General features: G+C 38.2%; 2 protein-coding genes across 2 annotated transcripts in view; one reads left to right on the top strand and one right to left on the bottom strand.

The window, feature by feature from the left end:
- Nucleotides 1–4,057, top strand: part of npr2 (natriuretic peptide receptor 2) — a 50,711-nt gene extending 46,654 nt beyond the window's left edge. The window contains exons 20-22 of the mRNA XM_046374779.1: nt 821–919; nt 2,587–2,678; nt 3,726–4,057. Coding sequence (XP_046230735.1) covers nt 821–919; nt 2,587–2,678; nt 3,726–3,788 — 254 coding nt within the window. The 3' untranslated portion in view covers nt 3,789–4,057. The remainder of the gene's footprint in view (nt 1–820; nt 920–2,586; nt 2,679–3,725) is intronic.
- A 4,326-nt stretch (nt 4,058–8,383) lies between these two features.
- On the bottom strand, nt 8,384–13,603 carry spag8 (sperm associated antigen 8). Its single transcript, XM_046376026.1, has 6 exons — nt 13,329–13,603; nt 12,589–12,739; nt 12,318–12,363; nt 10,627–10,741; nt 9,396–9,458; nt 8,384–8,497 (listed from the first exon to the last, which is right to left on the bottom strand). Exons 1-6 carry the CDS (start codon nt 13,392–13,394, stop codon nt 8,384–8,386), a joined length of 555 nt encoding a protein of 184 aa, XP_046231982.1. The 5' UTR covers nt 13,395–13,603.
- Between the last annotated feature and the right edge of the window lie 1,133 nt (nt 13,604–14,736).

Consider the following 14,736-nt stretch of genomic DNA (forward strand, 5'->3'; position numbering starts at 1 on the left):
TTTATTTCTCCATTTGACAAGAGCGACAAGTACAAATTCACTGTAAGGGGACGGTTAATTTGACAATAGGTGATTAGCTATACAATACCAAGCAGAGTACTCGCATGTCATAGCATCACGCTGGAAAAGTGCTGAAAATTAGCATGTCCACCTGGCTGTTGTGTTTTTATCGCAGTCAATCAGAGCTGGAGTTGATAAATACCTGTGACTACTGCACACACATTGTACCCTTTCCAACTAACAATAATTGTGGGGGATATTTGTGGAGTTTTTTTGTCCAATGTGAAAGGGACCCATAAAGTTAAATCAAGACTTCTGAAAAAACAAAACTCAACAATACGACCTTCATAAAAATATGATTTATTGTTGTATTAGCCTGTATTACATTTAGCTAGACATATCTAACAATAAACTGACCACTGAGTGAGTAACTTCCCACCTCTGGATACCAGGACATTGACTGGGCATACACTCAGAGGGTTTTATCTTGATCTGTCTGCAGCATTTAGTCTGAGGTAATTTACAACATGCTTCTGACACACTATTTAGTCTGTATCGGCTCATAGCGGCTGTGTTTATGTTCTTATTCAGATACTTGACATGCAATAGAAATGGACCAGCGTGCGTAGGCTGGTACTCAGCATTGTCAGAGTAATTTAAAGCATTTCGAGCGCAGTTTTAATTCACTCACACCTCTGTCATCCTATTTAAAAACCTTTTTACTGTGGTGCTTGTGTGATAATGACAGCAGCTGTAAGAATGCCAACTACGATTGTTTTTCCGCTGTGAAATGTGACTATATTTAGCTTGTGTTTTATAGGTCCTGTCTGTGCCGGGGTGGTTGGTTTGAAAATGCCCAGATACTGTTTGTTTGGAGATACTGTCAATACAGCATCCAGAATGGAATCCAATGGAGAAGGTCAGTTTCACTCTTGCTTTTAGTTTTAGTTCTATGTCGTTTTTTTATTTACACTGGCTGGATTTTCTATGAGATGTCTCTGCACAGATCTTCACTTTCAACAGTGAGGTACATGTTTTCCTAAAAACTGATGTAATGGTTGACAGTGTCCTCATTATTTGCTCTTTTTCAATGTTTACAAGGACTGTTATTTTATATTTGTCATTAAGTTTTTCCGTATCATAATTCTACTCCTGTGTCCTGGTAAAGAGATCCCTTCTCAGTTGTTATTCCTGAGCTTTCTTCTTTTTTTCCTTTAAAGTCTGTATTTTTTATTTTTTTATTAATTTTTTTTGGTCTAGGATCGGTTACTAAACAGGTTGTTTATCCTCCTCTCTTTCTGATTTGCCTGCCGTGTCTGTGGCTCTCAGTCCTAAGCCCCAACCTGCTGAAGACTCTGTAATTTCCTGAAAAGGCTGGGCACTGTAGTTTTTAACAAACATTATTCAGTCAGGACTAAATAGTGCACTTGTTGGGGACTATTTTCAGTTGCACATTAACGCTAATTTGGTGTTCTGGTGAGTATTTACAGGAGCAATATGATGTATTTGGGATTAAGTCGAATTAACTGCAGTGGGTGTGCTAACAGTAATGAGGGAATATGTGAACAGTGTGGCTCATTGATGTGTTTTTAATAGCTTTTGGACAATGGCGCTCTATGGCACAAAGTATTTGGTTACACACACACACATGATACATGTCGGTAGGATCAGAACATTGTTTTGAGAGGTTTTTCTTTATCTGAACCAATGGTCTGCCATGTCCCAGATGACAATCTACGTAACAGTTATGGGTCTGTTCATGGGATTTACTATCTTCAAACTTCCTTAGATTGATAAAATGGTGATACAGGTTGTATGTATTTATGATAAGCTGGATGTAGTGTGAGTGTAATTATAATATATTTTTTAATATGGACCACAGGACCTTGAAGTAACAATACCAAAGTACTTATTGAAAAAGTTAACTAAATCTTATACTTTGTCCATAAACAGAACATACTGTGATTTCATTTCTATCTTTATTGAAAAATTATTATTCTATTTTTGCTAAAGTAGGCGTGAGAATCTGCTAATGTGGTTAGATGGAAACATGCTTCAGTAAAATGATTGAAAAGATGAATATGAGACAAACTGATGAATCTAATTCTTGTTTTCATTGATATTTCTGTTCTTAACTGGCAGTGAAAGGAAATAGTGTTACGAAACTGTGGTTGGATGCTTTGCGAACGAATCATCAGATGTATTGATTAACTACTGAGCCGCTTCCTGTATTGTGCCTCCACTGGTAAATAATTGATCGCACTCACAGCTAAGGGCCCTTAGCCAGCGATAAACTGTGCAGCCTGAAGCTTCACAGGCAGGAATCACATCTCACAACTCTGCACTGTGTGCATTAATTGGACAAAACAGTACAGATTTTCATCACCGTTAGCATTTCAGCTGCTAGTGACTGATGGGACTGAATGCGTTGGCTCATCTCACTCCTCCAACTGTTTCCTCCTCAGCTCCGTGTGTCCTGAAGCTCGAGATAAAAGCAGCGTAGTGGTAATTCGAACATTGTTAGAGTTATCTTTTTTCATTCACAATGCTCACACTGGTCTGATGTGCTCTTGATATGTTTTGCAGCCTTAAAGATCCACGTATCTTCGGCCACCAAAGAGGTGCTTGATGAGTTTGGCTATTTTGATCTCCAGTTACGTGGAGACGTAGAAATGAAGGTAAGAACCTTTCCCTTTGATTATTTTCTAGATTGAACAAGTAAAGCAGCAGAAAATAGCAAGCATTGCCTTAACAAAGACTGCCTTGCTCGTGTTTGCAACCGCTGAATGAAATGCACTTATGCTGCAAAAAAAAAAAAGAAAAAAAGAAAGAAAATTGTGTGCACAACTCATTTGTCCTGAGATTCAGACATGAACGCAAAATAAATTCTGCCAAAAGGCTGAAATAACAACATTGGTTGTTTTTTACCTCATCTTAGAAATGCCATAAACAGTTAAAACAAGATTAAAAGTGAAAGTTGAACAGTAAACGTATTTCTAAATTTAAAATAAGAAATTAAGTGGCGGTTACATTATGCAGTTAGTCCTGAAACACAGCTGATGTTTAAAGGCTGATTCTGATTTTTTTTTTTAGAGGTATTATAGTTAATGGTCTTGAGTTAAGTTTAATAAGTGCAATTAAAACAAATGTGTGGGTGAAGCATTACCTCCATTAAAGTTTTTTCCACTAAAGAATTTAAATGTACCGGATAAAATTTACGCAAAATCTAACTGAGCAGTTGAACTGATATAATGTGAGCTTTCACTGTCTAGCAACATTTATTCATGGGGCTGTGGGGTTGTGCTAGGTAAATCTGGACTCCCAAGGCGATGTCCTCAGATAGACTGATATGTCCTATCAACAGTCAAAACCATTGCAACTCGTTAATAGTTGTAGTTTTCAGATAATCAGCTTACCACTGAAAGGACTAAACATTTCAATGTGAGATTAAAACAAGTTTTCACCTTTTGGAGAAAGTTGCTTTCACTTGACGTTAATATGCTGTTAGGTCTTTGAAATAAGACGAGTAAAACAATGAGGTTGTTTATCCTCTGATTATGCATAATCACTCCATTTGTGGAGAAAGGTGGAGGTGTAAGATGAGCCGCAATAACCATGAGGGTCACCCTTAAACTAAGGGCAGCCTAATAGAGGATATCACCCCCACGTTCCACCCCCTGCTTCATCTACATTGATGAGCCTATTGATTTTCTGTGTTTTTCCAGGGCAAAGGCAAAATGAGAACATATTGGCTTCTTGGGGAGAAGACTGATGTGTATGTTATCTGAGAGGCCTGCTGATAATGTGGCAGCAGCATTGGAGATGACGGCAGAAGCTCCAGTGGCCGAGCCACTACTTTATTTGTTCTAGAATAAGTCCTTATTGGTGATTTCCGTGCAGAGGAAAGGAGAACGACACCATGACAAAACCAGAGGGAATTCCAGGTATATTTATTACCTGCATACTGTAACTGAACTAAAAAAAAAAAAAAGAAAAGAAAAAAAAAAGAAGAAAAAATATATTGTAAAAGTTGTTTTTTGTATGAAGAACCTTTCTGTCCTAAGAGTGAGTACTTTTCACTGATAAATTCTTATTTTTTGTGCTTTCTATATTAAGATTTGTATAATGTGTTTGGAAGTCAATGATGTATTAATATTTCCTTGAAACATCCATTGAAGTTAGGAGGCACAGCGTTACAATTGATGTCACTGCAGGGGTTCATAAACCGTTGTTACACAGTACAAGACATTATGTATATATGTATATCCAAGATACTGTAAGATATTTTGTTCAATAAACTGAGTAAAACACTTTTTTCCATTTACAGACCAGGCTGTATTTTTATGCTTTTGCTTTTTGGATTGTGGTTACTTATTGATGTTAGTATCCACAAAGGATGTAACATGAGAAAGGCACAGAAGAGCCACAATGAGTCTGTTCTTAATGCATTAACTTCAAAATTCGCTTTCACGCTGTTCATGTGAATATATCTGGGCCATATCTTCTTCGCAATACTCACTCAAATGTTTTCATCCAATTTTAACCCAGACAGAATTTATAAATGACCTTGTGCTGTGCCCCTGAATTATCAGATGTCCTGCTAGAACTGCACATACAAAAATGCAGGAAGTGCACACAGAGCTAACGCAGAAGTGTAGAAGCCAGTTCAGCAGAAGAGCAGTTTACCCAGAGTAACCTTTAGGGAACATCTGTTAAAATTAAGCTGCACCTTTAAGATGTTATTTTCTGTTTTTAGCTCCTGTTGGATATCAGCTCTGTGCTTTTTCCCTAGAAAAATGTGACAATTAGTTCAGGTTTATCTGACATATATTAGCCTTGTCGTTTACATTTCACAATACTGCCTGGACTATAATATTATTATTATTTAAAATATAACAAGAGCGCCATAGAGAAACAGGGCATTAAGCATATGGAGCCTAATTAAGTGTAGGCAGTTGTGGACAGATAAGGAAAGAAATGGAGAGAAGCAAATCGGCAGCAGGCAGCTGTGTGTTTGTTGTAATGACATCACCGCTCATTAGATGCTCATTATCAGTTGTGGAACGGGGGCATGGGCACTGTGTGTTGGTGTGTGTGTGTATGTGTCTGTGCTTTTCATCTCTGCAGGAGAACATCTTCCCCTCCTGCACGGCTGTAATTACCGCCCACTTTCTCACAGCGACACACTGCCGCTGCCTGTGTGAGCCACACTGAGCGGGCCTGTCTGGGCCTTCTTCGTTATCTGTTATTTTCTGCTTTTTCACACAGACGAAATCTTGAAGTGCGATGTGCCACCGAGCGTACGACATGACAAAAGCACACATAAGTCAAATAATTCTCCAAATCATTTCAAATAACTAGAACATTTTAAATTGTTGGGTGATTGGATGTCTCTTGAGCCAGTGCTATGGCTGATGAACAGCAACAGTCACCAGGTCTTAAGGATTCTGAAAATATCTTCACACCAGCAGGAAATGCTGTTGAGCCCTCCAGGTATTTATTTTTCACAAAAGCAGATGCTTTGCTCTCTGACTGGAGTGCAATAGTAATACATGACAGACACAACTGAGACTAGTTAGGACCTGCTTCTAGAAAGAATATGGTCACTTCAAAACTGTGAAAAACAACACCTATCAGTCCATCTAAAAAAAATCTTTTGACCTGCAAATCACTACCTGAGTCATCTCAGGGCTCAGATCAGGTAAATCCACCCCATACAGGATGACGGTACCTTAACTTTAACATCTTGGTTTTAGTACTAATTTCTTCCAAAAAAGGCAGAGATGATACACAGAAATAAAGAACAGAGAAACAAACAAGGGAAATTAAAGAAATGAATATTGCTGTGTCGCATTTCATTTGAAATGTTAAATACAAATTTGCTCCAAGGCCTTGTGTTTCAGAAGCAAATTGGTTTTCCTGTATCATCCCATGAGATAATGAAATGTTTGGAGAGAAAAGCTGCATAAATATAAGCTAAAATTACTTGTCGCCATAGCTACAGCCTACTAATCCCTGCTGAAAGCTCCAAAAGGATCAGCAGCGCCTGGAATTGTCCTCTGATTGACAGAGCACATATGAGTCTACAGCTTGCGACACGTGATTCCAAACCCATTGTGTTTCACATATTCATGTTAAGGGCTTGTGAGCTCAGGCCTTTGGAAAGATGCAGAAGGACTCTGTGCTATTTTCTGAGTCCTGATAGATTTTCTTGTTATTTTCTTCAAGGACAATGGAAAGATATTTATCTGGTGTAGGAGGAAAGTGTGGCTTTTTGTTCCTCACCATTCGATTGCAATAATTACAGGTTTCAAAAGGCAACAGAAAAAGGATAAAAATAAAAAGAGAAAGATGAATAGAGCTTGTAAACAAACTCATGCTCCCTGGTCAGACAGAGGCGACGAGAAGAAACACTACAAGCAACATTCCAGCCAGAAAAAATTGCTGTCACTCTTGAAGGAAAATCAAACATTCAACCATTATGACCTGGATTGTGTTTTGCATGTGGTTGGGTACACCCTGGACAGTTATTTGTGAATTCATGTTTGTTGGTAAAAACCTTCCCCAGTTCTTAACAACCACTAGCTAGGTTATTAAAGCAGGTTGCAACATGAAATTTTAAGGAATGTCACAGCTAGTAAACTAACGCGAACATCAGTCAAACACTGACCCTGAAAATACCAAAAACAAAACCACAGTAGCAGACAAACTGAGTAAATGACTCCAAGAGCTGAACTGAGCTCAAACTGCACTAAAATACAAACTACGCTAATGAGGGAATGAGGCGCACATTGGAGAGATGGGTGGAAACACACAGGTGAGGTGAGTGTGGTGAGAAAACAAAAGGAGCTGATAGGCTGAGGAAAACACTGAGATTGGAACAGAACCAACAAGGCTGATGCAGGGCAGGTGTGCGGGGCAGCTTTTGAAAATGAGAATCTATGGGCCTATCAGTGGCTCTGAAATATCTCTCCATGGTGCTGAAGTAGCGGGATTTGTAATTATGCATTTTTTTCTCTCACCCTCACCCTTCTGTCAGTAATATAAATATTCAATTCTATACTATATTGTAGCTTATATACTACATAGAGTAGTATCACCTTCATGACACAGTGCTGCCTGTTGTATTCCTACATAATTAAGTAGCATCTCTGCTGCTCTGTTAAAAATGCAAACCAAATGAAAAACAAACCTGCTACTGGGCACTGTAGTAGTATAACTTTAAAATGAACAATTTAATGGGATATATCAAATGAGTGATAGTGAGATATCAAATTTCCCACCCTTTGTATGTAAACTAACTTGTCATGGTTTGGGGTTTTAGTTATTTCCTGCTTTATTTTGTACATCATTTTTGTCAAGTTTAATTTACAAAACAGTAGTTTGGCTCAACATATAAAGGATATATGGTGCCTACAGAAAGCCAAGCTACATCAACATAAAATATGGAAAGGACAAAAAGAGAAGAATATGTCAGAGGACGGCCAAAACAGGAGCGAGTGGAGAAAGAAGAACGAGGAGAAATGCAGCTCCATGTCTTCGTTCTTTTATTTGTTTACGAGCTGCGGTCTACACTGTGTGTCACCCCTAATGCTTTGGGTCAGCACTGACCAGAGGTACACACTGTGCTGACAGAGTAAATAATTATTTTTAGGAAGCCAAACATGGGGGCAAATGCTTCTCAGAAAATCCACACAACAGAAACCTGTTGCTGCGTTTTATTAAGTTCAAGGAAAGTTTGTCTGGCAGGTTTAAAGTCCAAATGCCTGCATACTGCTGTCTGTGTATAGTCAACATAACATGAGCTGAGTACCTGATGTAGATTTTTTTTTTAATTTTAATCCCATTTTTAATAAAGATCTTCAAATACACAGATAGAGGTGGCACGGTGGTTCAGTGGTTAGCACCATCTGTGTCACACCTTCTATGTGGAGTTTGCATGTTCTCCCTGTGCCTGCGTGGGTTTTCTCCGGGTACTCCGGCTTCCCCCTACAATCCCAAAAACATGCACGTTAGGTTAATTGGCTACTCTACATTGCCCCTAGGTGTGAGTGTGAGAGTGTGTGGTTGTCTTTCTTTGTGTGTCAGCCCTGCGACTGACTGGCGACCAGTTCAGGGTGTAGTCAGCTGGGATAGGGTCCAGCCCCCCCCGCGACCCTGAGGGATAAGCGGTATAGAAAATGGATGGATGGAAATACACAGATAGTGTAGATATTTATAGCTTTAATGCTGCCTTTCCATTGACTTATGTTAATTAATTTTATCCTTTTAAATTAAATTATTAAATTAATTAAATCCTGTCTTTATTTGCAGATTTGACAGCTAAGAGGTGTCATGTCACTGAGAATAACAATAACCTTTAAAGTTTATTAGGGCTTTAATATTAACTGGTTATGAAGTCCTGCAATGGGATCATCGAAAGTACATTCTCAGTTATCAGGTGGGACATCGATTTCATGAAAAAAGGTGCTTTCAGGGTCTGTATGGCGCTGACACCCTGTGAGACAAAACAACACAAGAATCTTACAGAACATGCCGTGTGTTTAGCAGACATGAAGACTGACATGATATAATAGAGAAGAACACTCTGCACTGTTCAGAGAAGGAGTAATGGGAGAAAGCGCTTTGAGCAGAATCTATGAACATCTTCCTCTTGACCTAGATGAATACATACAACATTTCCAAGAGCTGCTGCTGCACTTGTTGTTGTTGTTGTTGTTGTTGCAGTGCCATTAGTGGAGATATGTTGTTTTTAAAGAAGAATCTTGTCCCCAGTTTTTTCTTTAATGTTTCATTGTGTGTTCCCCTTTCATGTGCTCCTGTCTGTCCGTGTGTGTGGGCACATCCTAAGTCTTTTGAAATCCGTTTTCCTCACTTGCATCTTTTCCTTGTGTCTTTGTCTCTCCCACTGAGGATGCATGGAGTGATGCAAGGAAACCATTTAAAGCAAGATCATTTTGTCATTGAACAGGTTTTCCCTCCCTGGGTCTGTGGAGTACAGTAGGATTTTTTGCAAAATATTATTTTATTTATTGATTTGAACATCCAGACCTTCACTTGTCCTTGTGAGTAAGGACATAGTATTTGTTCAGATGGAGGCATGTTCCTGGTGGCAGTGTTGTATTAACTCAGCCTGTTTCAGGCTACTTGGCTATGAGCCCAAGCCACAGCAGCCAGGTTACTGGCCTGCTAGCATCCCTCCAGCTAACTTCCTGCGATACGTGTTGGCCTGTGCCTGTGTTGGCACTAAGCACAGACAGACTACAGACAGAAGCGGTCACCATCAGAGAGAGAAAAACGACTCTGATATACTACACATCATATCTTAGCCAAACAAGTAATGACGAAAACAAACAGCAAAACGTGAAACCCGGTATCCAAAAAGTGATACACACCTGTATGTGCTGGCAATTTTCACTCCAGAATGTGATGGCCTGGTCAGTTTTATAATCATGAGCCTGTAAATGAGACAAATGAGAAAGAACACCCTGTGAAATGAACAGCATTGTGAATCTGATTTTCTTTTTATCTGCTCCTATTTTTTTAAGTTTGTTTCCAGGGTCATCACATAAATTGAATGATGAATCTTATTTGTGTCTCATGTAAAGTTTATATATTTTTCTTTGTCTCAATGTTTTGATGACTGAGTGACAATTTAGGGAGTCAGCATGTGATTGAGGGTCAAACAGGAAAACCCATAAACATTTAGCATGACAACAGTTGGAGCAGTGGCTGTATACACACCAACAGTCAAATTTATCCCAAAAAAACAAGGGACAAAATCTAAGAAGTCTAAAGTCTAATCAAACTGTTCTTACACAGGGTATTGGCTCAGCCAGCAAACTTTGTGTATGACTGGTATCATAAAGACATAAAAATTTGACTGGATCGGTTAAACCTGGGTAGATGCTGCACATACAGTCTAAACTGCTCTGGAGTAGGTCAAATTGACATATAGTTCCTACAGAATCTCAACCTGGACAAAGGTTTGCAACAAAATGACAAGTCAAAAAAAGTACACACAGAACTTTTTTTAACAGATCAGAAGAATCACTCTGCTTTACATTTTAATTATATTAGAGATAGACACAAAACATAGAAGAAATATTTCATGTGTCTATTCTGGGTACAAAACAGGTTTTTTAACAGTCAGATGGGTTGTAGTTATTGCAAAAGACTAATGGAGTCAAACAGCTGCTGATTAATTGCATTCTGTTTCCAACTATGAATTTGTAAATGGATTCTTGACAGTGTTTTACGCTCTTATTCGGTCATTGAAGCTCTGAATAACATCAGGTATACCATCTCATGTCGTGTGAAGTACCACAATACTCATTATTTTGATGATATTGCCTGTGATGGGCTTGTAAGAACTCTGCCTCTTTCACATATAGCTGCATTGCACCGCACTGCACCTTTCAGACAACAGTGGATGTTGGCTTCAGTATGTTTCATAGTGTCATAATCTTCCCGACACTCTCTCACTGTTTAAAACTGGCCGGTAACATATTGTTTCAGGTGCTTACTGTATAGAAATAAACAACATATTGTTTTGATTCAACACATTAGATTAAATCTTACCACTGAACTTGCATACACACATAGAGTATATATACATACACTTACTTGTGTTGTTTCAGGGGTAACAGACACAAATCCCTCGACACAAAAATCCCTCTGAGTCGTGGAGCTGTAGTCAGTTTTGGGAGTCAGTGGCCTTCGTTCGGCGGCAATCTTCTCACTGTGGAAACAGGTAGGTTTCAGCGTCGGTATTTGGCAGCAGTGGAAAATGTTCACACATTAAAAATAAGTAAAAGTAATAATAGCAGGGTGTTGGAATACATTGTCAGAGGAAATACAAAAGCATTAGCATCAAAATATACTTTAAGTACCAAAGGTAAAAGTGCTTTTACAATGGCCCATTTTAAAATAACTGATTTTATAGGCTATTGCTGTATTAATGTGTAAACATTACTTAAATGTCATAGCCAGTAATGATGGGATTCATTTGAATTATTTTATAGTGTTTTTTGTTGTTGTTGTTGTTAGGTTGATAATGAATTTCCACCCGGGAATCAATAAAATCATATTTTCACCTATAATAATACATTGTAATTCATTTCTTGATTTGTGTTTTTTGTATTAATTTGAAACTGGAAAATAATAAGAAACAAAGGGGTTACATGGAATCTATTCAAAAGGTCCTGTACAGTCACACAGGTGTTCTTCCAATATTATCTTTAATCAGGTAAATGTAATGTATCTATATAGTGTTTATTTGTGTCTCATTTTAAAAACAGCTAATTTAGGCTATTTATACACGTGTGATTACATGACTACCAATACATGTAACCAGCATGAATACTCCAAAGTCCGAAAAAAGGAAGGTCTTCCCATTCTGTTGATTAACTAAATGCTGGGTAAAATCCAAGTGAGGAAAACAAAGATACAGATAACTGGCATGTATCCACAGAAATAACGTGAGGTGTAAGTCCAACCCCAACAGATGTGAGAGCAGTACCACAGGAGTGAGGCAGATACCGGTCAAGCACAATCCGCACATGCCCACACAGTCCTGAAAGGAGGTCTAATCAGTGCAAACAACTGTGTGGGTGAAACAACGCCATGTAGAGCCTTGAAGACTGTCGATTTAAGACATTCATTATCCTGCACATATCATTTAACGCCACTCAGTGGATTATGATATACATTGGAGTAAAAGCTGTGTCAATACAGTGATGTGATATTGAAGCCACAAAAAAAAAAAAAACTCTCCCACTCTTCAAAACTTTGATCTGGTTAACGCTGTTGAGTCAAGAGTCATTGTGTTTAGCATAACAAGTGATCAGCCTAGAAAAGCCCTCTGAGCTCTTTGCTGGACGGGAAACTACTATGAATCAAGTAGCGTTGGTGTGCTTTTATAACATCCAGGAAATTTAGTGTATGGCTTAAGACAGAGTGATGAGACACCGTCTGCTGCTGGACGTGCCATTTTCACCGAAGACATGATGCTTTGTATTCTTTATGAGCAGTTAACTTGTGCGGGATGTTAATAACCACATCTGTGGGGACCGACTCCATAAACGCTATTAGGATGACGGGCCTCCATGTAAAATAACATTGTAAACTCTGATTTAAAGGGTATTACAGCTGTGATTGAACAGTAAAACAAACCAAGACATGTAAATATTACATCACTTTCCCCCAACATGTTTCTTTTCTGTTTTCTTTCCTCAAGACGTGGTCAGGCAGTACTCTCCATTTCCAAAAACAATAATTTATTTAATATCAAAAACCTTGATTCCTAGTTGATTTACCTGATCATCTGGGTGAGATGTTTTTCAAAAAGCTCACCTCTGATGCCTGAACCATGGAGACAGAAAAGAGGAGGTGAACTTAGTGTGAATTTACTGTAAGGTAACATAAAAATCAGAAACGGTCAAATCAGTATTCAGTGTTCTTTAAGACACCTCCAACTGAATAAAATATTTCCAGCACTTATGAAATACATGTCTAGTTTCTGCATGGTGTAATGGCAGAAGACAAAAGAGTTTGTGACTGCGGCTGGTGAAAGACAAAGTCACGTACCCTGCAGCCTCACCCCTGGACTTTTTGGAGGGATGTAAGCTGCTTTGAATGTGGTGACAGTCTCCATTTTAGACTCCAGATCCATCATGAGAATCCCTCTGTGTCCATGTCTCTGGGTTTGTGTCCTTGTCTTCTCTGTGTCAAGGGCCCTCTGGGTAAATGGACATACAGGGTTTAGATGAAAACATACAAACACATCAAAGCAGAGCAATTAAAACTTCCTTTATTACAGTGTTTGCTTGTAGGCTTCGGTTCAAGATACTGTGTGAAAGTATTCTGAATAGGTCACCATATGTGCTGGGACCTTGTGATAGACATTTTTAGCCCTGCTCAGAACATTTTGCGGATTGTGTGTACAAGCCTAATACCTTTGATATGAATGTGTCCACCTTCAGAGTCTCTCGTTTTATAATTGAGTTTTCAAGGCTGGCAGAACAGTATGAAAGACTGTTAACATTTAACTTACACAAAGTACAAACACGCACGAACACACACACACACAAACAAAGGGTGATGGTGAGATCCACAAGGACACCGGTAACTTATGCCACTGGCGTGTACGTGACTCCTTCTGATCTGTTTTCTATTGTTACTTAAATTTGGCTCTTATCTCTCTCTGCTTTATACATCAGTATCATAGGTTTTATTAACACACTGTTTGTTTCCAGTTTGACAGGCAGTCAGCAGCGACGTTTGGCTGCTAGCTAACTTTAGCGAGCCTACCTTCGTATAACACTCACCTCTTCCCTGTTGTGCACCATAGGTTTTCCGACTTTATTTTCCACAATGTCTGGCTGTTCGGTCATTGTAGCACCAGGATAACAGCTGGGCTAATGTCAATGAACAACACTGAAGCTTCTCAATATCCGGTCCGCTGAGCTACACAGAAGTTAGTTGACGTGTGTCGCCATGGTAACGGTCTTCTTCTATAGACCATAGAGAGGCCGAAGTCTGTTCCCGTTTGTCCCCCAAGACCACACCTTATTTCAGAAAACAAAGCAATATATACAGTGATTAATTTATAAAATTATTTTTTCAACTGATACGCATCATACGTGTAATTCATGGTCCAAATTAAAAGAATGTCCCACGGGTGTCCAACGTAGGGGACTAGACTTTGCCTCTGTGTTACATGTTTCAGACCAACACAACTAACATTTGCAGTATATTTTAGAAAGACAGAAAGAAAGCATATGGTTTCTGTGTCACTTTTTAATTTAAAAAAAAATGTAGTGTTGTTTGCTTTTTTATTTGGAAATTTGAATTTAAATATGAAAGCCCAATAAATTAACAATGCAAAGTATTTTTATCATCAGTGTTGTTGTCGCTGATTGCAATAGAAACTATACATTTCTTCTAGTGTTAAATCCATTGATTTTATATGACTCATCTCCAACATCAATCTGATTTCCCTCAATCTGATTTTTCAAGAATTTCCCTCCAGGGATAAATAAAGGAATTCTGATTCTGATTCTGATTTCTAACATCAGTCTGGTCAAAGCAGGTAGGCTATTGGCCCCTAAATATTCTTGTAATACGATATTATTTTATTTTTATTAGGATATTAGTTTATAAAATTATGCATTTTCATCTGTTTTTATGTATTGTATTATTGTACGTATTTCTTTATGTGTTGACTATTTGCAATTTGCATATAAAAGAGCTGGATGAAAATGCAGAAAATGAGAAAATAAGAAAAGTAGCTATAACAGATCAAAACAAAATGGCACTGTCAAGAGCATGAGCACAAACACCTGTTTAACTTGAAGAACTCAACTTCTGACATTTTCTTTTGCAGATTTTCAGTAGATGAAAAGTTGTGCTGCGATTGGATGTTTTTCTCCTTGTTGCATTATGTATTTTTCTGCTCATGTTAATTGTTGCTCTATGCATTTAATGTAGGCTATGAAGCACAATCAGTTAATCTATATTGAAATATGCATTACCTTTTAAATGTCTCAAAGGAATATTCACTCTAACACAGTAGCACAAGCAGATTAAATATAAATTCTTTAACATATTTGTGTAGTCTGCCCTCGGTTTTTTCCCAGTGGATAAAAAGTGCATATATTACATTATGTTATAAAAGAGTTACAAGGTTCCTTCTGATAGGAAGATGAAGGGATAAATAATCCTCCTCACATTCTT

This window comes from Scatophagus argus, chromosome 20 (genome assembly GCF_020382885.2).
Source record: "Scatophagus argus isolate fScaArg1 chromosome 20, fScaArg1.pri, whole genome shotgun sequence".
Taxonomy (NCBI): Eukaryota; Metazoa; Chordata; class Actinopteri; family Scatophagidae; genus Scatophagus; species Scatophagus argus.